The sequence below is a fragment of the Nipponia nippon genome, unplaced genomic scaffold (genome assembly GCF_047370975.1).
Source record: "Nipponia nippon isolate SJK-2023a ecotype South Korea unplaced genomic scaffold, ASM4737097v1 scaffold_3, whole genome shotgun sequence".
In the NCBI taxonomy this organism is placed as follows: Eukaryota; Metazoa; Chordata; class Aves; order Pelecaniformes; family Threskiornithidae; genus Nipponia; species Nipponia nippon.
In genome coordinates this window covers 37,327,142-37,353,226 of record NW_028262347.1, presented here as the reverse complement: position 1 = coordinate 37,353,226, position 26,085 = coordinate 37,327,142, and the positions used below count along the sequence as shown (strand labels likewise).

General features: G+C 44.6%; 1 protein-coding gene across 1 annotated transcript in view; it reads left to right on the top strand.

Annotated features, from left to right (window-relative positions):
- Nucleotides 1-239: 239 nt before the first annotated feature.
- Nucleotides 240-26,085, top strand: part of PPM1H (protein phosphatase, Mg2+/Mn2+ dependent 1H) — a 137,417-nt gene continuing 111,571 nt past the window's right edge. The window contains exon 1 of the mRNA XM_087765637.1: nucleotides 240-664. Coding sequence (XP_087621763.1) covers nucleotides 429-664 — 236 coding nt within the window. The 5' untranslated portion in view covers nucleotides 240-428. The remainder of the gene's footprint in view (nucleotides 665-26,085) is intronic.

Here is a 26,085-nt window from a genome sequence, read left to right as displayed (position 1 = left end):
CGCACCTGCCGCGGGCCGCCCCCCGGCGCGGGAGGCGGGCGGGAGCGGGGCGGGGGCGGCGGCCGCCCGTGCCCGGCGCGTGCCAGGAGCCCGCCGGTGCCGCAGGAGGAGCAGGAAGCGCCCGGGCAAATCCAGCCTCGCTATCACATGACTCAGCAGCCGCCGCCGGGCTGAGTGCGCCCGGCGCCGCGCCGGGAGGGGGGGAGCTGCCGCCGCCGCCGCCGCTGCCGCTGCGATGAGCCCGCGGCCCCGCGGCTGCCCCTGAGCCCGTCGCTCCCCGCCCGGCTCCCCGCGGCCCGGCGCCCCCATTGCGGAAGCGCGGCGGGGGCCGCCGGAGCCGCCGCCGCCGCAGCAGCGCTGCCCACCGGCGCGCCCCGCTCCCCGCCCTGCGCGGCGGCTCCGGCGCGGCCGCCGCCGGCGGGGGTACTATGCTCACACGGGTGAAGTCCGCCGTGGCCAATTTCATGGGCGGCATCATGGCTGGCAGCGCGGGCGCCGACCACGGCAGCGGCGCGGACTTGCCCCTCCGCTTCCCCTACGGCAGACCCGAGTTCCTGGGACTGTCCCCGGACGAGGTGGAGTGCTCCGCCGACCACATCGCCCGCCCCATCCTCATCCTCAGCAAGGAGACCCGCCGCCTGCCCTGGACCACGGGCTACGCAGAGTGAGTACGGACCCCGGCTGCGGCGGGCAGGTGGAGCGCGGCCGGGCCCGCCCGCCCCGCCGGGCTGACCCCGCTCCCGGGCGCACCGGCGGCGAGAGGCGGCGGCGATGCCGGCTGCCGCCCCCCCCCTCCCCCGCGGCGGGTGCCGGCGTTGCCGGAGGCGGCGGGGACGCCGTCCCGGGGCCTGCGCAGCGCCGCGGGCAGCGGGATCCGGCGGGGCGGCATCCGCGGCGCCGTGTGCCCGGCCCGGCCCGGCCCGGCCCGGCCGTCGCTTTGCAGGCGGGGGGCTCGTTTCTGGGAGGCCGAGGATGCAAACGGTCAACGGCCCGTGCAAGTCCCGGGGGAGGCGGCGCGGGGGCCGAGGATGGAGTCCCCGCCGGGGAACAACCGTCTCCATTCTTGACTCGGGAATGAAAAGGGCTTTTGATGGGAAACCCGGGTTGGCCTGAGCCTGGGTAACTGCTGCCCGCTGCCCAGGAGTGGTGAAACGTGCGGCGTTTGGGGCACCTTCCCCTGGACCTGGCAGCCGTCGCGCTCGCTGGTGGTGGCTGGTCGCTTATTCCCCAAGTGCTTTCCAGTTTGGGGAGACGCTTGAGGAACACGAGCTGCAAAATGAAGTAAAAATCCATTGGCCAACCCCAAAACCGGGCTTTCCCAGCAGTTTGTTAGCCTGGCTCACTCATGTCGTGGTATTTACTTTAGAGGGTGTCTGGTCGGGACCTGGTTGCAGCCTTGAGCGCAGTCAAACTAAATGATTGCACGCAGCACCTTAAACACCAGCTAGGCGAAGGGCAGCGTTCGTTTGGATGCAGATCCTCATCCCGCTGGCAGTGGGAGTAGCTGTGGAGGCAAGGCATGTCCTTGCACTTGATTCCCGTATCGGTACACGTGTTGTTTTCTTTGATGATACTGGGAGCAGGACTCAGCATTTGGTTTTTCCCTGCCGCTGTCTCTAAGCCGTGAATGTATCTGGCCATCCATGTTGCTACCACCTCAGGGAGTACAGAAGTTACACTAAACAAGCTCTTCCAAGCTACCAGCTGCCTTGCTGTAGAGCGCTCTCTCTTCAGGCGTACGTGAATTCCCAACAAAGCTACTGCAAAAACTATAGTGAAGGCTCCACGTTACTAATGAGCAATCGCTAGCTTTATTTAAAAGGTTGTTACATCATTGGGGACACTGAAATGGGAAGAGACATTTAAAGGATTTTAAATTTGATTGTTCTCTTCAGATTATTGAAGAATTGAATAGACTACTGAGCAAAATCCCCAGGAACTATAAGTTTAAATGTTTAAAAGTAAGCTCTAATTGTTCTGTTACTATAATAGTCCCTTAAAAAGCAGTGCTTTACCAAAGCAAGTAAGTGCTGCTATTTTTAGCTTCCGTGAGGTGCTGTGGCTTTCAGCAAGTAACTGTAATTGCAAGTTGGTGACAAAGTGGAAGGGAGGTTCGCTGGCTCCCAGGTATGCGCATCCACTGCTGCCCGCAAGCTCTGCCCGAGACTGGCGGGGAGGAAGAACGTGGGTGCCAGAGAGTGAAAGCCCAGGTAGACCCTGTAGATGAAACTTTCTGCGAAGGGAGTGTTTGGAGACAAAGTAAATGGCTCTGGTGATCATGAAAGGAGAAGAATATACCGGGATCGTTTTCATATACTTGTTATTCTTTTGAGATTTCAGCAATTTGGTTACTTGAGAGGTGCAAAAAACGTCACTGGCCTTCTCAGTTCCTATTGTTATCTATGTGAAAAGAGACTGGCTTTTTGCTTTATCTTCCCCCCCCCCCCCCCCCCCTTTTGTCTCATCCCCTTCCAGTGCAGTTACTGGTTCCAGCGCTGGTGGAGCAGAGCTCAGTGAAAGGTACTCCTCAGAGAGAAAGGCCTAGTGAACGTGTTGTTAGGCTCTTCCCAGAAACATCTACATGATCTTCCAAAATGGGGTTTGGTTGTAACTGGAAGATGTCAAAAATGCTTGCTCTGCAGAAGCTAAGGGGAAAGCAGTGCTACCAAAATTGCATTGTCCTCCAAGGGCAAAACAGTGCAGGAGCCATTAATGAATAAAGAAAAAGAAAGAAATAAGGACGAACTTGGGTTTTGCCAAATATGACTTGTTCTTTTTTTTTTTTTTTTTTTTTACTCCTACTGAGCTATTACCAGCCTTTCTGAAAATAATTGTGAGGCTTGCTTGAAGGTATGCATTCAAAATACCTGTTTTCCTTTTGGAACGCATTTGAGTTATATAGAGAAAAGAAATGGAAAAATACCAGGAAGGTCAAATTACTATTATACATATTCTGAAGTTTGTTTGTTTGGAGGAAGCGGGGGATGAAGTATTTTTATGCTATTATTTAGCATTGTGTTAGCGTCTATATTAAGGAAACTATTGGAGCAGTGTTTGCCTTTTGTTACAGTACAAGTGAGCACTGGCAAGAATGTCAGGAGGAAGTTTGGTGTCCTCACAAGGAACTTGTGATGTAATACAGAGGTCAGCCATTTAACTTGAATTTTACCAGTTTGCTCTGGTACGAAGGAATTAGAAGATACGTGTTGTACCTGCAGTGCTGCGAGGTCCAGCTTCCCCGAGCTATTTGCTTTCCCGCGTTTCCACATTGCAGCAAATCAGCAAAAGTGATTCCAGTGTTTTGTTGGCAGGGATGCCGTTGGTCCCTGAGATTTTTACTTCTTGAAGTTAAGGAGAGGTTTGTTGTAGGCTTGGAAGGTGGGGATTTGGCCCAGAAGATGTAAGGAAGAGAGCATGTGCCACCTTTATTGTGTCTGCTCTGATGCCATGGGCCATCTGCACAGCGGGGTTTGAGTCTGTAAATTTACTCCACACACAGCACCAGCATCTGTATCACTGTCTTTAGGAGGAAATTTTCTCTCTGAGAACAGATCACCTGGAGGCTTTGGCTCAGGAAAGTGTTTGCTATGTTTTTTAATTGTAAAACATGTCCGTTTACAGATGATACTGGAGCTCCTTGATGTTGTCATGTCAGTGTTTCATCCAAGCGGGAGGAGGCATTTCAGGGTTAGACCTGGTTCCCATGCAGGACTAAAGCAGTCTGAGTCCACAAAATACATAGTTTTTTCAGGGACTTCCTCTTGTTCCTTTGATTCTTGAGGACAGGGATTTCTTACTAACTTAGGTAGTGATAAAGAAGCCCACCCTGTTGACTCTTTCTTCTTAGCATCTGTGGTATATGCCTGTTCATCTGACTTGTTCCCTTGGAACAAGCACTTCTCCTCCCCTTTTTCTTGCTTCTCTCATACTGAACTTTTTTGTAACGGATATTTTTGCAATATTGCTCATCCATGTCATATATTTTATCTTATTTTTAAAATTACCTACTTATCTCTGTGGTATTATGCAGTGAAATGTAAATTAGCCTTTATTTTTATTATTAGCTTCCCCTCTTTTAATAGTGTGATCATTATGCAAAGCACGTAGGCAGGCAAATGAAATCTTCAAAAACATACTCGATGCTGGGATAAAACATCATTGCTTCCTGAAATTTCAGTGGGAATCCCATAGGGACTCAGCTTTCCTTAGTCAGTGAGCAGCCTGAAAATTGTCTTCTGAAACGACTGTCCTGCTGTCTCTTCCTTGCATGGGAGACCTGAGACCTTGAATTTCAGTTCACCTCATGCTACAGGATGGCGAAAGGCTGGTAGGTGTTTCAGAGATACTCTTATACCACAGCCACTTCTAAAGGTCATCAAACTGCATAGAAGCAAAATGAAAATTGTATCCTTCATCCAGTAAGCCTTTTGTTTTTAAAGGTATCATTTTATTTAGAAATAAACTTTTCCTTTTTCATCAAGGGCATCCTTAACATAGTTTTACTGCATGTGGCTAGCTGATATGAATCAGGAATGACCCAGGGAGAGGGTAGTCTGTTAACAAACATTCCTTTAAGTCTGCCTTTAATCCAGAGGGGTAAGGAGATTTGCTGCTCTCTGAAAAGTTAAGTGATTTATTTGAGTAAGTGCAGGGTGGGGAATCCTGCCTGACACTTTGTTCTTTGCTGTCCCTCCCCTCCATAGGCAGCTGCACTCCTGAGGCCGCAGGGCTCTTCCAGACCTTTCCCTGTCTGAGCCGTGAGCTGGTTTCTGAGCTTCTGCTTGGATTGCCCTGTTACGGGGAGGGAAATGTCTCCTCTAGTCCCTTTCTATGCTGTTTTCAGTGTGTTATGACCTCTTCCCTGCAGAGCTTCTCCTAAGCTGCCCTCAGCCCCAGCGTTAAACTCTGAAAGTATCTGGCAAAGTAGAGGCAGTAGCATAGATGGAATATATAACATGAAATGACTCGGATGGTATACGCTTGTGTCTGAACTCTGCCCAGAACGTTATTTTTCACCTTTTGCTCTATTGCTTTATCTTGTTCCCCCATGAAGGCAGAGGATGAGCAGGGTGGAGCAGAGCCTTCCTCTCCTGGTTGAATTCCCTGGACTACATATGGCATGACAAAATAGATGCTGAATTTGCAAATGACTAGCCTGCTGCAAATGCTGGTGGAGTTGCAGGGAAACTGCAACTGAGTAGCATTTTGTGGTAGAAAACCCAAACTATTCATCTATTTTGAATGTGTATTCCTGGTAGTCCAGAATTCAGTACTATAGTGGCTTTTCTAAATAGTATGAATCCTGGGGATGGGACCATAGCTGGCTGCTTCTGTATCACCTGCTTTCTCCTGTTTACTCTTACCTTTCTGCCATCTCTTTGGAGAATATCAAAAGGTACTATTAAATACACTTAAGGGAAATGGGGAAAGTCTCAATCCTATGTTATCTGTGACCTTATGCAAAGGACAGTTTTGCCTGCCTTTTTTTATGCATTTTTTCAAAAATTTCTAAATGACACTTTAGATATCTTTTCAGTTCCAAGTTATAATAGGTAGCCAGAAACGGCTTCTGTGGTGTGTTTCTTGGCTTATAAAGTCAATTTATTATCCCAGCGGTGCCTTTCGTTTGATGAGACACAAAGTCCGGGCTCTTTTTCCATAATGTTACATTTCAGAGATACTGTGGTTTCTCTGCTCTGCAGGCCTGCAGTACCAATTACATTTTCTCTGTGGTGTGGTAACTCCTGACCCAAAATGAATGCAGAGTTGTAGGTGAAGTATGATGACTGTGTCCTTCTGCGGCATTATTACAGCGGCGTGTTGTTACAGCGATAACTTAAGTTCAAAATGAAAAGGAGGGGGGGAGAAGCTTATGGATTTTTTTTTTTTCTACTCTAAGTACAGATTGTTTTGTAAGGCTGACTGATGATGTTGCATCATATTTTCTCGTGCTCTGTTACTTAGCTTGTAGGAAATGAATGTATGTGAGAATTGACCGGAGGTTTTTATTAAAATAATTTCCAGCCTTTCTCAGTGATCATAAATTTGTAAGTTGGCACAATCAACATAACACTTGTTGGTTTTTGTGAGTTAAGATAACACGGGAGTATTTTTCCACCTGAAGTACCTTTCATGTTCTGTCTAGACTGAACTATTTATACAAACGTTAAGCGTTGTAATAACAATCTGAAGCAGGTGAAAGCTTACCAGGTCTGTGAGATGAGGTAAACCAAAGCACAGAAACTGCTTGTCCCGAGTTGGACAGTATCTTGATGTCGGAGGATAGCATAGGGCTTGCAACTACTGATGGTTTATTCTAATCCCCATTGCCTCCTATTAACAGGAGATAACACCGCAGTCATGCTCCTGCAAATTGGAAGTTACATTCTCATTTCTGGGAGCTAGCCTTTCAAACCGGCAGCTGGGAGCATGACTCATATCCCATTGGTAAACACATTTCTTGTATGTAATCTGCTTGGTACAAATTTCAGGAGGATGATACGCCTGGGAAAAGGAATACCTTTTTTTATCTTGTTCTGTTTGGCTGTCTTCTCAGGTTACGTACACGGAAATAATGAATTACTTTCCTTTTTAAACTTTTAAAAAATTTGTTTACACTTCTCTCTGTCTGGATGCAATTATGTTCCTTTATTCTTTCTGTAGTTCAGAACATAAGACTGAGTAGGACCTGATGAATGAGCTAAAAATTCAAATCCCATACGTGTACCTAAAGACGACTAAACATTCTTCCTGTGTATGGATTATTCTTCTATGCATAATGTAGTGTTAACTTTAATATACATTGCCAGGCTCTTGTTTAAGCCTGGGCTCATATAAAACAGCCTACAGAAACCTCATGATAGTTTTGAGAGCTTCAGAAATCCCTTTCTTTGTGTAAGAGCTTATAGTATAGCATCTACTATTTATGTAATGCCTCTAATCTGCCAAGTGTCTTGCAAGTAATAATTTCAGAATAACCTTGGAGGGAAATGCACGTATGTAAATGTTCTGGTTCCTCAGGTGAAGAAACCGAGGCAGTGAGGATAAGCTTTGGCAAGAGGTTTGATACGAATGTGGAGAATGAATTCCGAGTTTAAGGTTCTGTGCTTGGACAACACAGTTGTTTTTCCTGCCATTGTATGCTTGGCTTTTCCTGTGTGGTCTCTGATTTCTTAGAACTAATGGGGGTAAAAGGAGGGGGAAAAAAAAAAAAAAGGAAATCATGTGCACTGGTGTTTTTAATGTAGTCTAAGTTGCACACACATGATTCCTAATGAGGCAAGTATGAAATTCATCCCTCTAAGCTGTCTTGTATCGCTAGTCCCCCAGAGGCTTAAGGCTAGTGCTGTCTCATGTGTTTCCGAAAAGCTCGCTTAAGCATGGTCCCGGCTTCTGAAACCAGAGGGTGGCTGTGTCCTCCCAGGCAGCCTTCCTTTGGCCCCTTCTGCCATGTCACTGGTGGCAGTCGGCAGATGTCACCTGCAAACACTCTAGCTTTCTTCATTTGTCTTAGATGCAGCTGCATCGCTGGGGAAAGGTGTAAGTGGGAACAGCTTGGCTGTTATCATCATGCTATAAAGTCATCTGACAGGGCTGTGCCCCTTAGGGTGAATGGCTTTGAGCCCATGAGTGTGATCAAATGAAACATGCTCAGTTCGACCTTGAAAGCAAGCAGTGCTGCAAAGCACAGGTCGTGCCTGCAATGGGATCCATTTATCACCTGAGGAAGAAATATGGTTTGCGGGCTTAAGGGCAGGTTAAGTCAGCTCTGTGTTGAGCTGCATCCCGAGCAAGACTCAGAGTAGGGGAGTGCTGTTAATGCGTGGAGGGAGACGTCTTTGGGTGGATTTGGGCAGAGTAGACACAGTAATTTTGCTGTGGCACAGGGCTGGAGTAGGAGCAGGTGCTGCATGTGTGCTGGAGCAGCATTTGTGGGGGGGAGATAGAGGCTCCTGGATCATGCCTACCCTGGGTCTTTATCCTCTGCCTCTTGGATTTCTGTTCTGATTGAACTCACTGCTCTAAAATGGAAGAGGTCCTACTGGGCAGCAGCAACTTGGTAGTAATTGCGCATTTTGTTGTCTCTTAACTATCTAAGGATTTTTTTTCTTCCTCCCCATTAAACAGAAGGAGGAAGGTGACTTCTAAGTCTTGGTTCCCATTTGGCGAGTTACATTTACCTGGTAGGGTTTATGTTTGGGATGGACAGCTACAATACACAGTATTATCCAAAGTGGTTTCCCTGCTCATAGGTTAGGTAGAGTAGAAGAGGTTGCACTTTCAAGTGCTCAGAGTGTGAAACAGTTAGCAGAGCTGGTGAGAGAAATTCCAGCTTGTGTCGAGCCCCTCCACCCCCCCAAATCCAACGGACATGGGGTGGAAGTTTTATTGCATGGTAATTACAGAGGTTCAAGCACGTAGGAGGTGGTCAGTGGTCCATTGCAGCCATTTGGCCGGCTTCACTGCTAGTGCCTCCTGCCCAGCTCCCCCATCCAGCGGCACGCTTGCCGTATAAGTAGACACTGTCAACAGTACTTGTGGTTGTAAGTGGCAGGGTGCTAAACGGTTGATGCTGCGTGAGCTGTTCAACAGATGAAGCTCATAAAAGGGCTGGAGGCAGGTATGGTTCCTCCTCCCAATACTGTACAAAAGGTAAATGTTTGTCTGCAGAGTTTAGCATTCTCTAAATAAATACTGCACGTGGTATCTCTTCAGGGAGAAGTTGTGCTGGGGTAAAGCCAGTCTAAAGGACATCTCTGATTCTTGATCACAGCACTGTTTAATTGCTGGAGTCTGAGAGGGGGAAGGAGAAAAATAACCCCAAGCTGAGGGAGCCAACATTGGCAAGTGTAGTGGTTGAAGGCAGGCTCTGAGCAGGAGGGAGCGTGGGCTACGCATAGCTGGAGAACACCAAAATATGGACCCTGTACATGACTCAGCCCTCATGCTGATTAAAAAAAAAAAAAATTAAATAAGAAGAGGTTATCGGTGTGCTGTGGCGGGCAGGCCTTTCTGGCATGAAACAGGGTGGCAAGTCTGGAGCTTTGCTGCTTCTTTGGGATCTGTATTAAACATGGTGAGGCTTAATGGGAAAGGATTCTGCTGGGGGAGTCCGGGGCTGCTGAGGTACAGGGGTACGGGCAGGGCTGTGTCCTTGGAGACCCTCTGGCTTGACAGAACTGAAGAGATAGATATTTTTTCAAAAAAGGAAAAATTTATAATGGTAAGCTGTCAGTGCCGTTCACTGAAGTGATTATCATCTGTGTTTAGCTTCAATTCATTTCCTTCTTTCTTTTCTTTGATACCTGAATCCTGTGTGGCCCTGGTCTTCATGGCCATGGCAATGCTTCTTTCTAAATGGTCCCCATGCCCAAGACAGGCAGCGAGTCGAATGGGTCTGGTCCCTCAAGAGGAAAGACAGCAGCATTACGTTGGCCTCTCTCCACTCTGGTGTGGGGAGATCTGTCTGTCCATCAGTTTCACTTGTCATAATGCCAGGTTGTTTTTAACTTTACTGGGCATCTCCTCTGCTGGAGGAGGAATGATGTCGGATCCTGTAGGCTCTGCACCTTTCCTTCTCGCGAAAGCAGGCCCCAGGTCCTGGTGGTCGCTGTGGCTGAAAGGCAAATAACCATTTCCAATCTCTTTTTTTCCTCCCCTCTTCCTTCTTTTTGAAGTGCTACCATACGGTGTAGTCAATCTTGACTGTTTTTGATGCTGTTGAGGCTCCTTTGCAGGCAGCAATAATGACACTGATACAGTGACTTGGGGTGGTCACTTTCGCCTGACTTCAGGGAGAGAGGGTGGGGAGAAGAGTGAGAAACCACGTACTGTCACGTGTATGCTTTCCATGGTGGTTTTCTGCTACAATAAGAGAAGAAACAGATTGAGCTTCGATTGCGTCTTTTTCTACTCTTATTTTGCACCATAAACAATTGGGCTTTTTTGAGGGGACACACAGAATGCAACGGCATATGTGTGAGTTGGAGGGGAAGAAGAGCACGTGCTGTTTGGGTGTTAGCTTGTGGTGGTTTTGTGGCTCACGGTCTGATGCCCTGCATACCACTGCTTCAGAAATCCTGCAGCAAAGTGTCCTTGGATTGGCATTAGAGGTCTGGGAGATCATCTAGGGATCCTTTTGTGGGCATAGCTCTGCTTCCAAAGTCTTCCCATTAAGTTCTCCTTTTATTAAATCTGTTGGTCCCATAGTGAAGTGCCCTTTGTGCTGTCCTGTCTGTGTATCTGCCCCGTTACTTAAAGGTACCGACAGAGGTGAGATATTTCCTCCCCTCTGCTCCCCCCTGAGCCCTTCTGAATTTCCCTGATTTGTTCCTCTGTCCTTTATGACCTGTTATAATAATTTCTACTCTCCAAACTCCCTGCAGAGACGTGAAAGATCCAGCTCCAGCAAAGCTCTGCAGCAGATCTTTTTTCATTTTTTTTTGGCCAACATTGATTCATTCAGGCCAAGTATGATTTGTCTATCTTTAGGTACGTGTTAGAGACCTCCTCAGAAACAGATGATGCGTAGTGCGTGTTTGTAATGCAGTAAAATACCTGTCAGCCAGAACCAACAGTCTGGTCCTTGGTGGAGTCTTATGTTGGCGGTAGGACTGAGGACGAGCCTCCAGCTCTTACAACTTGGACAGTGGTCTATTTTGTGGAGAAGTCTTACAAAAAAAAAAAAAAAAAAGTTCCCCTGGTGTTCTTCAGAGATATCTGTATTCTTCAGATGTAGCAGGTCACCATGTGGACAGACACACTGTGGGCTGTCATCCTTCGGTTCTTCCTGAAAAGGCAGCTTCAGCCTGTTACCCAGCCATGAAACACTTGATACCCGTTCCCTGGGGTGAAACAGGATCCTTTCCATGGCGAGCTACCTGGGCAAGGGTGTTGTCCTTTTGTTCAGGTGTGATGTTTAAAGACACAGCTCTTTGAAGGCTAAGAAAATACCATAGGCGTTGCTGCTTTGATTTCAGATGTTTTTTGGTAGGTTTTGAAACAGTTTGAATGAAAGAGATGTCAGTGCTGGAAAAAAGTTGCCCAAAGTGCCACTGATTTTTATTTTTTTTAATTATTTTTAATTACTATTGGTTTCTTTTCCTCTTCTTCTTGAGGGAAGTTCCTTTTTATCCTTGCTTGTGGACTTTTTTTCTTTTTGATTCGAAATCTGTTCTCCCTGTCTATGAGGAGGAGAAGCAAGAAGCTGTGAGACTTAATAGTGGGAAGCAAACCTTTCTTTACTTTCTGGTTGGGAAGAGCGCTCCTGAAATAGCTTCAGACCCAAGTGTTGCAACTGAGAGCAGGGTCCTCTCCAGTGGGTCAGGGTTGCATTGGATGATCTGTTTCAAAGTAAGAGCTACTGCATAAAACCCCCACATCCCTGTCTTGCTGATGGGGCTCACAAAACAGGTGAGCAGCTCTGCTTGTACCCGGCAGCGCAAAGTGTTGTACCTCTGTTGGTTTCGGTGGCCCTGCAGGGACCTTAGTGCTTCTTCCCGTGTTCCATCCCGTCAACCCACCATTAATTCCACTGGCTCCACGTCTCTGCAAGTGCCTTGGCAGGCTGAGTGCAGGTCTTGGTTTTTTGTTTGTTTGTTCAGCGGTAGATGATGCTTTGCCGAAGCCTGTACTATAAAACTAGGTCCCTTAAATTGGTGGTTATAGGTGTTTTTTAAAAACAGCATTTTGGAGAAAGTGCTTTTTTCGTCTGAATCTCTTTTAAGGGTCTTTTGTTTCACAAGTGAATGCTAAATTTTGGAGTACAAATTAGAACTAAAATCCAGTTTGAACTAGTTTTTGTTTCTCTTTGCTGAACTTATTTGTAGGTGTCTTGACTGGAAAAGGAAATTAAAAGGCTTTTTTTTCCTATTTCTTTCCAAGAACTTGATCTTAGTTCAAACTTGCAGTGCTTTTCCTTTAGAAATTTTAAGAGCTGTACAGTGAAACCTGCATTGTGTGTGTGGTGCTGCTGGGGATAGAGTATGCCTTTAGATACAGGTTTTTGTTAGGCATTTAGAAATGGAAAATACTGATCATAAACCTAACCTCAGTGAATATTGTTGCTTATATCATCACATAGATCATAAAGTTTTGTGGGTAGTTTGTCTGAAATGAGTGATTTCCATTTTGCAGAATGTAAACAGAATTTTTTTTCTCCCATCTTCCTCCTGCCCTTCGCACAAAAGTAACTATTTTTCAGGCATTTTCACGTGTCATTTGAAGGTAAGAACTTAAATCAGTCACATATGCTGTCGACCATAATGCAGGAATTGGTAAGGCATTAAAACTTACACTAATCTCTTTAAAAATTAAAGAAAGGTACGTCAACATCAGACTTGGAGGGTGATTCCGTCTCCCTTACGTTGTTGCCCCTCTTGTTAATCACATCTCCAGTCCTGTGCTTTCAATTCTTTATTCTTCTCAATAAACTTTAATTAAAGTTCAGTGTCTCCACAGCCCTTGCAAAATGGAGATGACAACCTCTTCAGGCTGGGACTCCCTCCCGCATACTTCTCAATGTCATTTTAAGGTCTCTCTGTCCCTTTCCGGTGGCGCAAAGCTGGGAATTACAGCCCAGTGAGTTTGTTTGGCAACCTCTCCAGAGTAATCCCTGAAAATCCCAGGTCTGTGGATGTTAATTGTATTAGCCATTCAGCAAGCCGAGTCTGGAAGAATGCAGCTGGTGTGTGGGAATGTGGGAAGTTCCCCATCTCTGCCTTTAATCCTGCTTTTAGAGGGAAAAAAAGTTATAGGCTAATATGATTAGCTGTAATCCCATTCTTGCTTGGTTTTAGAAAAGTGTCTGGTTCCTAAATCACAAGCTAGTTCTGCGAAGTGCTTTCGTGGAGGGGATGGGAAATTATTTTGCTACTCGGCTCGTTTGTCTTTGAAAAAAAAACACTGGAAGCAAGGGAAAAAGAAGCTCTCATAGCTGGCAATGAGTTTCTAGTTTTTGTTGCACAGCATAACTTAGAAATCTGAAACCAAGAGCGTGTAAGCGGAAACACAAAATGAGCATAATCCTTTCAGGTATCTAGGTAGGTGTATAAACAGAGGCAAGGAACAACTTCTGCATACACTGCAAATTGCTCTTTAGGGCTTTGTAGGCCCAAAGGTTTATGTTGGGATCTTGTTATTTGCTGATATGTTGCTGCTACCGCTGCAACTGGTGTTGTGGTTGGTCTAATGCAGACCAGGGACAGAGCCGTCTCTAATAAAAGCCGCAGCTTCTACCTGAAATGAACGATCTGGGGACTTTTTTCCCCATTGAGGCAGTTGTTTTTCCTTTTCGTGCTAAGGGAGCGAAAACAGTAACTTCTGTGGCAGCGCTAGTGTGAAGTGTTAGAAACGCTGTTGGCTGCCAGAGAGGGGCAGAGCCGGGACCCTCCCTGACAGGAATGAAACACACCGTGGCCTGTACACGAACAACGCACCGCTTTGGGGACAAAGGCCATCATCTTCTTGTGTGAAAGGCAAAGTGCAACCTGAGATCAAGGTCTTTCAGTGCCACTGTTTGCTAATAGCAGGTTAGTTGTGTTCAAAGGTTGGGTGCTCCCTGCAGCCCTGGTTTTGGGAGAAGGAAGCATTGCCCTTGCAGGCTCACCCTGTTTTCTGTTTCCAGGGGAAAGGAGGGAGGAGGTAGCTGTGGAAGCAGGCAGAATAATACCTTATTCACGTATTCTTGGTCTGCTGGAGAAATTGGAAATAAGCATGTCTAGTCTTGGAGTCAAATGCTGCCTGAACCCTCTGGGGTGAACAGCTCTGGCTAGGGATGAGGTCTGAACTCGTTACTTTTTTGTTCAAGCAGCAAATTTGAGATACTGCAATTTAGAGAAATTGTGTGAATTGAGGCTTTCCCTTGTCTTCCCATCAGGTTCCCCCTTCTCTTGTGCCCTTTCTTGCCAGCATGGCGGTGGTGGTGTCAGGGCCCTGGGCAGGGAGGTCCCGGTGGTGGCTGGCCCGGGCGTCCCAGGGTAGGGAGGGAGTGCGCGGGCCCTGCTGAGAGGGACGCCTGGCCTAGGGCTGTAGCCAACAGCTTTTTGGTTCAGCTCCCCAAAGGATTGCAAGGTGGGAGCAAATTCACTGAAAAGGAGTATTATTCACTTTTGTCTTCGGTGTTAAGTTGGCCTCGGGTATCAGTCCTGTCACAGTAGTTCAAATCCTTGGGAGGGGCAAGAGAGATGATGCTGTAGCAATAAAATGTTGCAATACTAATCTTATAAACTTATAGGCTTAGTCAAGCTGGTGTTTTGAGAGATTGTGTGGGACTGCCTTGTTTACGAATAAAAACTATCACTTAGTTTAATTATGGTGTAAGGCAAACTGCCTCTTGCACTTGTTTGCAAGCCTGATGTTTTGGTTTGTGGTGTAACTGCTGTGTTCCCTCACAGCTTTGTCTAATGCCAGAAAACTTGTTTGGGCTATCAAATAGATAAATGACTGCCTTTAAAACAACAACAACAAAAAGCATTAAAAAAAAAAAACTAAACCACCAGCAAACCCAAAACTTATATCAAAGAATTGAAGAGGAAACTTTTGTTCTTCTTTCCCTTTTGAAACTGTATCATACTCCCTGAAGAACTTGGACTAGATGAGGAACTAGATGGATTTAATCTTGGAGAAATGTAGTGGTGTTTGGCAAGGATAGTTTGAACTAGTGTTACACAGGTACACATTTTGAAATTGCTGTAACCCCCTCTAGCATCCTTCTGGAGAACATGCCCAGATGGCTGCTTGGTGTGTAGTCAAAAAGCCAAAGAAAGTGTTAGCATACAAGGGAAGTGGTATGTGATAGTGGAAAATGGATTGCCTCTGTAAAAGTCTACATTTAAAACATTGTTGAGAAGACTGTGTTCACCCTTAATTATGGGTGAAGCTAAAGAGGAGGAGTAATGACTATGGAAAAAAAAAAACCAAGTAGGAAACGTAGAGGAGCTGCAAGAGAGGTAACAAAAATGAAGCCTAAAAAACTAGGAGAGAGCACACTGAAGACAGGCTAAATATTTTTGTATTGGGGGAAAAGTTTAACAGGAATAGAAACCCCTATGACAGAAAATGAACAGCTGTAAACAGTGATAAAAGATAATGCTTCCCCATGTAACTCAGAGTATATGGGCAGAATTAATTGCTTGAGGACGTACAGTTGTGAAAGGCTTCTTTGGTAGGTCAGGGTCTTCTGTCAGGATGCTCTGAAACCTTGGATCTGAAGGTATTTAAAGATAGGTGTCTTGAAAACCTAGTCTCTTTTTTTTTCCTCTTCTTTCTTTAAAATAAAGAAGATATAACTTCTCACACTTTGCTGCATGACAGAGAACTCTACTGAGCATTAAGGACATCACTCTGCTATGGTTGGGTTCATTCCTGAATTAACCTGATATTTCTCATGCTTCCACCTGGAATACCTGGACTCACCCCTGCAGCAGAAAGCAGTGCAATTAGTGGGACACAAACTGAGCTGCTGAGAAAATTCTTCCAAACGTGTTTTTTGTTGTTTGGAATGATAATCAATCCAGAGTGTCGTGGTTTAACCCCAGCCAGCAACTAAGCCTCACCCAGCCGCTTGCTCACTGCTCTTGGGTAGGATGAGGGAGAGAATTGGAAGGGTAAAAGCAAGAAAACTCGTGGGTTGAGATAAAGACGGGTTAATAGGTAAGGCAAAAGCCGCGCACGTAAGCAAAGCAAAACAAGGAATTCATTCACTACTTCCCATCGGCAGGCAGGTGTTCAGCCATCCCCAGGACAGCAGGGCTCCATCACGTGTAACGGTTACTTGGGGAGACAAAATGCCATCTCTCCGAACATCCCCTCCTTCCTTCCTTCTTCCCCCAGCTTTATATGCTGAGCTTGATGTCATGTGGTATGGAATAGCCCTTTGGTCAGTTGAGGTCAGCTGCGTCCCTTCCCAACTTCTTGTGCGCCCTCAGCCTACTTACTGGTGGGGTGGGGTGAGAAGCAGAAAAGGCCTTGACTCTGTGTAAGCACTGCTCAGCAATAATGAAAACATCTCTGAACAACACTGAAAACAGTGTTGATAACAAATCTAAAACATAGCCCCATACTAGCTACTGTGAAGAAATTTAACTCTCTCCCAGCCAAAACCAATACACAGCAGAAATACCAAAATGTGGGAGAAGGTCCTTCCGTGGGGACCACAATAGAAATTGAAAGTGGCAGCACAAACTATACCAAAAAGTGATGTGTAGGTTTTCTGCATGGGGAGAAAATTGCTTCTAAAGCAAAAGCTCTTTTAAGGGTGGGGAGTCTTTTCATTTTAGGAGTCCATTTTTAAGTACTGCAAAAAACAACTTTTTTCATTTAAGGGTGGGTGTGCTTATTTTATGGTATTCCAAAGTAAGAGCATTTCCCCAGCAGAGAACTGAGGAAGGCTACCTCACCAAGAAGAAAAATAATTATGACTGGCCATTGGTGTCATGTAACATCTTATTCTTCATCTTGCAGTTCTTGTGTAATATTTTAGCCCACATTCCTGAAACAAAAAGGCAGAAGAAATATATGCAGATACCGATCCATTTTTTTTCTGTCTTTCTGGATCTCCTATTAAGAGTCCCAGCCCTCCAGAAGCATCACGGAGCTGTGGGGCTCAATACCGCTTTCCCCACCATTGCAGGAGCACCATTTGGAAAAGACTTCACAAAAATCAAGTGAACGTACCACTACACTAAACAGTCGAGCATTGTTACAGACAGGTTGTAAGACATAAAAGATCTGTGAATAGCAAATGGATTAGTCATAAAGTATCATTGAACAAATAGCTCAGTCTGGAGGAACGACAAGGTGGTCTTGACTTTGAAAATAAGAATGGAGTTTGGAAATTGTTTCCCATGTGAGGGTTTTAACAAGACCTGACAGAGCTAAAATATCTGCAGTGAAACAGTCATACTCACAAGCAATGTGGAACAGGTGGGATTTGTTCTCAACGCAGAGAAAGGCACTTATAGTACAAAAGTACCTGGCGCTCTCAATAGTGTGTCACGCAGCATAGTGAGGGGCATAAGTCATATACAGAGCTAACATAGCATTTTGCAGGAGAGCTTATCTTAACCAAAATTAAAAGGATGTTTGTGAATGTGTAGACAGAGATGGGGGTTTTCATACAGGAGACACGAAGTAAGCTTGCTTGGGAACGCTGCTGCTGGACCATCTTCCTGAGCTGTTACTCTCCTACGTATGAAACAGTGAAACAGGCATTATGCATATCTGCAGATAAGAGCTTATGCAATATTTTTCAGCAAACTTGGTTGTAAATCAAATAGAAAGTAAACCTGGTAAGCTGTGTGAGTTTAGCTATGTAAAAAGTAAATCTATGGGGATATGGAAGGAAGTGTGGTTGGAGATTCAAAAGCGAAGGTGAAAGAGTTCCAAGGTGTTGTTTTAGGAAACAGCATGAAATCTGAACAAATACCTAAGATGTAAGAAATAATACACTTCCAGGTACCTGTGTAAGCTGTGTGTGCCCTTTGCGCAGGACTTGGTCGGCTTTGGGTGGGTTGTAGGAAAGGTCCTCCCTGTTTCCTGCATCTGTTCACCTGGAGCTCTGCTGCCCTGCAGCAATGGGAGATGCAGAGCTACAAAAGCATTCATTTTGCTGCAGCAACGTTAACTTTTGTGGACAAGGGAGCCAGTGGTAGCATGGCCATGGAGTAGAGGACTGGACCTGTCTGTGGTGGTCAGCAGCTCACGGGAAGAAGGGTTTGCTATGGAAAGCATTGACTTCTCGCAGTCTCTCCATGCAGTGTGTAGGATGTTTTCACATCTCCTTCCAGAGTGAAGGGGTGATGTGACTGCAAAGCTGACTTCTAGTCATCTCTTACTCCATTTTTTCATGGGTGCAGTTCCTATTACAGAAGAGTGAAATGTGGCCACTGAATAGCAGAGTAGTCTGACAGGGTACTTAGGGAAAATACGTTTCCACTCGTTCAGCTCTGAATAGGAATTTGGTTTAGAAATCTGAAAATAAGAATTTGAGAACTTATTGAAGTCTAGGACCATTACTAGTGTTGCCCTGCTGCAACCAGAGGCTTCGTGTGTGAACAGCTGCCTTACATGGTCTTAGCAGCTGGGGAACATGTACCACAGCTGAGAGTATAGGTTTCATCTGTATGTGTTGGCAATGACATATTAGATGATGTTTTGAGGAAAGCCATCTTAGATAAGTTTTTAAAGAAAACAAACCCATGACTTTTCTCTGAAACAAAGCCTTTCCCTATTCGGAGCGTGCCCAGGAGGCTGCCGTTCTGGGAGGCAGTGGTGTTCTTGAGTGTTTTGTTTTCTTTTGCCTATTACTTTCCTTTGGCCCTTCCCATCAAATAGCTTGCTTGAAATCCCCCGCTGTTTGTTTGCAACAGTTGAATGACATGGAAAACATCTAATTATATCCTTATCTAAGAGTGCTGCCACTCTTTACTTAAGTACTGTTTGAGATAAAGCCATGTTGCTCTACTTTTCAGCTGGACTAATCTTGCAGTGTGACAGGTATATTTTGTGAATTGTGTTTCTCTGTGATCATTGATCATTTTAATTAATCGTGAGGCAAATCAGCATGAAACAGAAGAGTTATATCTAAAGAGAGCCAATATTATTATTTTCCTCTGCCAGCTTGCAATCTGTGGTGTCCATCATGGCTGTGTTGTCCATTTGACCTGTGGAGTGTTAGGGGAAAAGAAAGTTCTCATCACACTTTGATTCCTCAGACCTTGCCAAACTTCTGAGGTCCAGGCCACAGACCAAGAAACCTTCATCCCCAAAATCAGCAGGCATCTGAAACACACCAGCATAGTGTTATATGCAGCTCAGGTGCCAATGTAGTACTCTAGGGAGAGCCCCGTTTCATCTGAAGCACACTCTTTATTGTTTCTCTGGACAAGCTGTGCCTCTGTCTCCTAAAACTTTTGGAACAAAAATTCTCATTAATTTTTCATCCCTTTATTTACCATCCTATTCTGTGACCATGATAGATCAGTACATATTTTACAGCCAGAACTGGAAGACCAAACCTTGAAAGAAATTTTTTCATTATCCCCAGCCCACATTCCTTTTTCTGCCTTCACTTCTTGAGCCTTCAGAATAGCTATCAGCCTTACCAAAGTCTTCACAAGGAACAAACTTCCAATGGACTAAAAAAACCAAAAACCAAACCAACCAACCACCCCCAAACTGAAACCAAGCTGTGCCAGAATAGCACGTTTATAATAAATGCTTTGGAGGACAGAGCTGTAGGAATTCCTGAAACCAACGTTTGCTTTGAATACAGTAGACTCTGTCCAGAGCAGTAGTGCCATCGTGGGAATTGTGTGAGTGACTCTACACCCAGATTCTTTCCTGCAGACAGTTGGTAAAGGGCTGGAACGCTCTGTTTTCAGCAGGAAACATCTTTCGTATCTTCCCATCATCTTGCTGGCCTTGATCCTTCTGAGTTATTTTAAAACAAAACCCCAAAAAATCCAGAACAAAACAAAAAAAAGCTTTACAAAGATGAACCTGGGAAATCAAACTACTTGTAACTCTCCTGGTATGCATGATGGATAATGGTAGAGATACACATATGCATAATGGTAGGGATATCCCTAGATATGTATAATGGCTTAATGGCCTGGCTTGTAATTCTACGCTGCTCTCCTTCTTTGCCCCTCTCGTTCCTAGTGTGCCCTTTCTCCCATCGTCTTACCAGCTAGTGCCCTTCTTGTCTTATGGCATGCCCCGTGTTCTACCAGCAGCTTGTTTCTTTATGATTTATCTGCATTTAGTTTGAAGTTTTCTGAATTTGTTCATTTCTGAAGAAGTTTGTGTGTACCTGGGTGAAAACATTGGGCAAAGTTTCAGCTCTGTCAGCTAGTCTCGTAAAAGATGCTATTGCTCTCTGGAGACCTGATTTCCCTGGTATTATTTTGATAGTGGGCTATTTTAAGCCACGATCAAAACCGAAATAAACCCCTCATTTGATTGTTAAAGGCATACCACAGACTTACTGTAAGTCTCTTGGAAAAAAGCCAGTAGGATTAAGCACTGTCTGTGCACTCCCAGATGGTGAAGCTAGCAAAAGATTACACTTAAAGATTTTGTGAAACTCTCCTAGTTGCCCAGAAATAGTTATAATACGTGGGATGCTTGAGTAATATTGAAACAATTCTTTGCATAATACTGTAACTTCCATTGTCAAATGTAATTGTCACAGCTCCAAATTTTAATGATCCTTATTTGTGCTGCACCTTTAAGATCCTGTTAAAACCATCAGAATTTTCAAATTTCAGAATATGGTGGTATTTGTTGAGAGTGAAACACTGATGTAGTTCTTACAGGTTCTGCTTCTCCTACAAAAAGAAAATGGGTATTTTCCTCTTCTATTCCAATTTCAGTCTGTTTCTAACCATTGCTACCGTGCCTTCTGTTTTTCTCAGGACCTGGCAGAGGGATGGGAAGTGTAGGAGGACGAGCAATTGATGTTTAATCCTTCATATGTTTTCTCATTTATATTAGGGCTGATTATACATGCATCTAGAGCAAATAGGTGCACATGCATATTCTAAATAGAGATACATCATGATTTTCCTGCTACAGACAAACACTATCGTCTTCCATGGCCACCGTGGTTTGGGCCTGGTAAAACCCCTTCTTATATATTTTCACTTCTGCACTGTTCTTGCAGATGAGAAAGCTTTGATAAAGATGCAGTGCTTGAGAAGTCTTGTTTCTTAAGGGATTTTGTCAAGCTGTCACTGAGATCAAATTTGGGCCTTTCTTATACTGAGTAATTTAAAATGCTTTATAAACTACAGAATTTCCTTAAGTGGTTGTGATAATTGAGTGGCTGAGTGATCACTTTATATGAAGGTTGCAATGTACTGAATGCTCTGTTTAAAAAAAATAAAAATAAAACCCTGCGGTGTTGTGAGAGCATCGCTGTTGCTAATGCAAGAGCATTGCTGCTGCTTTGTTACGGGGCTGTTTGGCCCTTGTATCTCTTTGGTCCCTATAGGCAATGTATCTGCTTTGCAGAATTGCCCTTTATTTGAGGATTGAATGCCTGGACAAGTCTGATAGCTGCTCCTGAAGGGTGCTTTGGAGGTTCCCTGACTCCGTGGTGGCATTTGCCAGCAATGGGGAGTACTGTGCGGAGAGTTTCATGCAGTTCTTTTGTTTGGGGTGAAGGTTTCTTGTGTTTCTATTTGGTATATTAAGAAAAGTGTAAAAAGAAACATCTCCATCTTCACGTGAAAGATATGTATCTGTAATGACAGTGAATTATTTCCGTACTGTTGAGCATTTCCTGCTTTGGAAATTATTGTGGTGTAGCAGTACTGTCACCAGAGTTGCTGCCAAATTGGTTTATAAATCTGCAGAGACTGCAGCTAGCAAGGGAAGTCTATTAAAATAACACATACTTCATTTACAGGGTTTCTTTCACATTTTGAAATTTCCAGGTTGCAGAAGTACAGACACAGTGCTTGCAACTTAATACTGTATTTTGAAGTCACAAACCATTCTTTAATACCTTGACAAAATTCGAGGTGTCCATCGTGCTTCCTGGGATGAGAAGGGAAAGCTTGTATTGGGTTTGTGGGTCAAGGTTTTGGTAGTGGGGGGGGACTATAGGGGTGGCATCTGTGTGAAGCTGCTAGAAGCTTGCCCTGTGTCCAATAGAGCCAGTGCCAGCTGTCTCCAAGACGGACCCACCACTGGCCAAGGCTGAGCCCATCAGTGACGGTGATAGCTCCTCTGGGATAACATATTTAAGAAGGGGGGAAAAAAAAACCTCTGCAACACCAGCAGCAGCGGAGAGAGAAGTGAGAATATCCTCACTACTGAGATATTAGTGAGATAGGAATAGTGAGAGGAACAACTCTGCAGACATCAAGGTCGGTGAAGAAGGAGGGGGAGGAGGTGCTCCAGGCACCGGAGCAGAGATTCTCCTGCAGCCCCTGGTGAAGACCATGGTTGAGGCACTCTGTCTCCCTGCAGCCCATGGAGGTCCACAGTGGAGCAGATATCCGCACTGAAGCCCGTGGAGGACCCAACGCTGGAGCAGGTGGATGCCCAAAGGAGGCTGTGACCCCGCTGGAAGCCCGTGCTGGAGCAGGCTTCTGGCAGGACCTGTGGACCCGTGGAGAGAGGAGCCCACACTGGAGCAGGTTTGCTGTCAGGACTTGTGACCCCATGGCGTACCCACGCTGGAGCAGTCTGTTCCTGAAGGACTGCACTCCGTGGAAGGCACCCACGCTGGAGCAGTTTGTGAAGAACTGCAGCCTGTGGGAAGGACTGACATTGGAGAAGTTCATGGAGGACTGTCTCCTGTGGGAGGGACCCCACACTGGAGCAGGGGAAGAGTGCGAGGAGGAAGGAGCAGCAGAGCCAATGTGTGATGAACTGACCACAACCCCCATTCCCCATCCCCCTGAGCCGCTCAGGGGGAGGAGGCAGAGAAACTGGGAGTGAGGTTGAGCCCAGGAAGAAGGCAAGGGTGGGGGGAAGGTGTTTTAAGATTTAGTTTTTATTTCTTATTACCCTACTCTGATTTGATTGACAATAAATTAAATTAATTTCCCCATGTTGAGTCTGTTTTGCCCATGATTGCAATTGGTGAGTGATCTCTCCCTGTCCTTATCTCCACCCATGAGCCTTTCATTATATTCTTCTCTTCCCTGTCCAGCTGAGGAGGGGAGTGATAGAGTGGCTTGGTGGGCATCTGGCATCCAGCCAGGGTCAACCCACCACAAAGCTCCAGGGACATACTCGATGGGAGTGCGTAGGGCAGAGCAAGTCACTTTCAGTGGAGACTTTTCAGCTCTCCTCTGTAGGCAGAGCTGTCAGGGAGTCTAGCAGAAGCACAAGGATATCAAGCTGGCGTGCTCCAAAAGAGGAGAGACCAGAAGAGGAGACAACACAGAAGGTTTTAGAGGTGAATCACTGCTTATTGTAAGTAGGCAGAGCTGAAGGCTTTGGGGCTTTGATAGTTGAGGCCCTGGTTTTAGGGTTGAGACCTCTATGAAAAGACACCCTGTGCTTTACAGACAGACTGACTATATCTCTTTGTTGCATCTGTAACATGCCCCAGGTGTGTAGGGTGGATAAGGCTTTTCCTCTGCATATCACGTTCTGGGGGTACTGGGCGATGTTCTGGCATCAGCATCCTTTAAAGGATGTTGGAAGAGCTACAGAGTGAAGAGGGCTGTGGAAGTTATTCCAGAGATGGAGAAAGTGCCTTACAGCAGGAGACTTGGATATAATCTATCCAGTTGACAAAAAAAAAGGTTTAGAAACGAGCTGATGAGAATTATGAAAATATTTACAGGAAAAATGCATTATGAAGGGACTCTTTTATCTAGTGAAGAAAAGCAGAAAAAGAAGTGAGGCCTGGAAGCTAAAACTGTTAATTCAAATGAGAAATGAAGGACAAATCTTCCGTGGGGTAATAGGTAATTCAAGACTCCATCAGGGAAATGAGTGAGGCTCCCATCTTGCAGTCCTAACTTGACAAGGGAATACTACAGACACCAAATGTTTGTACAAACACAAATGACTGATGCTGATCCTGAGATAACTTCAATCACATAAGGATCTGTGGTAGACAGAGGTCTGACTAAATAACTAACTTCTCTCTTCTGGCTTCAGAACTTTTTGTAAATATACTTTTTAGAATACCTGCATTAATAAATGAAACTGTAACATGGCAATTGGCTATACTGGTTATAGCACTTGGCTAAAGTCTTTCACATATAACTACTCAGTGTTGCTTACACTGCTCTGATTAGAGATTTTATCAGCCTTATTAGTAGCTATGGAGATGCTCTGCACTTTCACCCATTTAGAAAAGATTATCACAGATGAGGTTGTAATTAAGCAGGTAGCCAATTAGTTGAGTAGTGGCTGAACCTCCAAATGCCATGTATGTGCGTACAAAATAGGTGTGCTAGGTAATCCTCCTGCCTGGTGGCAGAGTTGTAAAAGCCTGAGTTGTAGAGTAGCCCTCAAGAAGCAGCTGGGGAGCGATGTGGTGGCAGTGACGCTTGCAGCATTGCCGCTTGCAAAGTGGCAGCCTTCCCATTTCAGAGGAGCAGCAGCCCACAGTTGCAGACTTAACAAGGATGAGATTTAAATGTGGTTCTTGAAGATGGTTTCTCACAACTAGTCTGCAAAATACCCGAAAGGATTCTGCAAAAGCATATCTTTGGCAGTTTACGGTCTTGGGGAAAAAAAAAAAAAACAAACAAAAAACATTTTAATTAGGGGGTGCCTCCACTTGGAGCATTTATATTTCTGCTGGGTTATTTACTGTATCTTCACATTTACCCTAGTGCTGCTTTGACTGCTAGAAGAACACTGACTTGTATTTTGATTAATTCTGATTAATTAAAGGCGAGTATTTGCGTCACTACATTTGCTTCTCCCTTTGATTTCATTTTATTCAGCCCCCAAGGAGTTATAAAATATCCACCAGCTTTCTGCAGTATCTACATAAATACTTAATTGTGAGGTGACTGTATTAATAGCATTTCTTGTTCCTTATTTTAGTTTAATGTGTATATGTCACTTGGTAACATAAGCAATGAAAAGACAAGCCTGCTAGATTTCATGTCTAAAGAAAGCAGTGATCCCCTGTGAGAAACAGTGTGTAGGGATCTCTGTTTTTGTCTCCCTCTCTCTAAATATGTATGTATACCTATATATCTATAGATATATAAAGTATACCTATGTGTGTGAATATCTGTATGTGTGTATTTATACATATACACACATGTTTTAGAATAAGTTTCCATCAAGATATGACAGACCATGCAAATCACTTATTTGAAGACCTCACATGTGCTGATGGCAGAGAGAAACCTTTGAGAACATCTGGCTCAAGGCAGGGTGGGCATTTTAACTCGCCTGCTCTGCTTAGTCTTACCTTTGTGCTGTCACTGTAAAGACTAGTATTTTCATCATCAGTCTTTCTTCCTGTTTGTTTTACTCTAGGTAACGGGTTGGAAATACCATAACTGAGGTGAAGAGATCCAAGTGTAGTATCCTTTGCCTGTTTCAAAATCTGTATTAAAATTAAACTGATTTTACAAAACAAACAAAAAAACCCCCACGTAACTTTATGGGCAAGATGAAGCTCAATGATCTGAACGACAGATGCGCACTTGTTTATCCTGTCTCTCAGGGGCTGATCCCACTGGTGGGACTTGGCTTGAGTCTCCTAAACTACAGTGTGTCTCTGAAAGAAGTAAAAAAAAAAAAAAAAAAAAAAAATTAAAACCCCAATTATACCATGAATAGAGGGGTTTAATATTCTGCCATTTAGAACTAAACAAATATTTGGTTTCATGTCAGAGTTGCTGTATCTCAGTGTTGCTAATAGGGGAGCATTGATGGTATCATGCCAGTCTTCTGAAATGTAGACAAGACAATGAAGCCATTTATTGACCTTCAAGGGAGCATCAATGCCCCGGTTCCTAATTATTTATGTGTTAAAGCAAGGGCCAGTTGATATCACAGAGCAGAAATAAAATGTATCAGAAATAAGCTTTTTTAGCATTATGTTGAAGCGTCATCTATTCTTAATGGAGTTCTTTTTATAACTTGCTAGGCTGTGCATTTAAAAATATTGATTGTAGGACTTTAGTGGTTCTAAGTGAAAAGATGCTTTATATGCTACAAGATAAGGAGGAAGGAGTACCCATTTTGTGTCCCAGTTTGTTCTGTGGTGTTAAGAAAATGCGGAGATTGCTGTCTCCCTTCTCTTCCTGATAAAAAACTTAGAAATGAAGTTATGAAAAAGGAAAAAACCCCAAACAACCAAAGACAAAACAAAAAACCCCAAAGAACCCCATGGAAGTAAAAAGTTAGTGATAATTGCTTATAATTACTTCTGTTAAAATGTTTTATGTTCCAAAATACTGTTTGGAGCATTTATTTATGAACTCAGACATCAGCTTACTAGAAGCCTAAACAGTTTTGCTAAAGGTGTTTTTTCTTTTTAATTGTAGTACTTTTTTCTTTTGGGCCACGTAGATTATTTTTGAACACTGATGTTTCCACTGGTTTCAAAAGCAAATGTCCCATGCAGCACCCAACACTTTGATT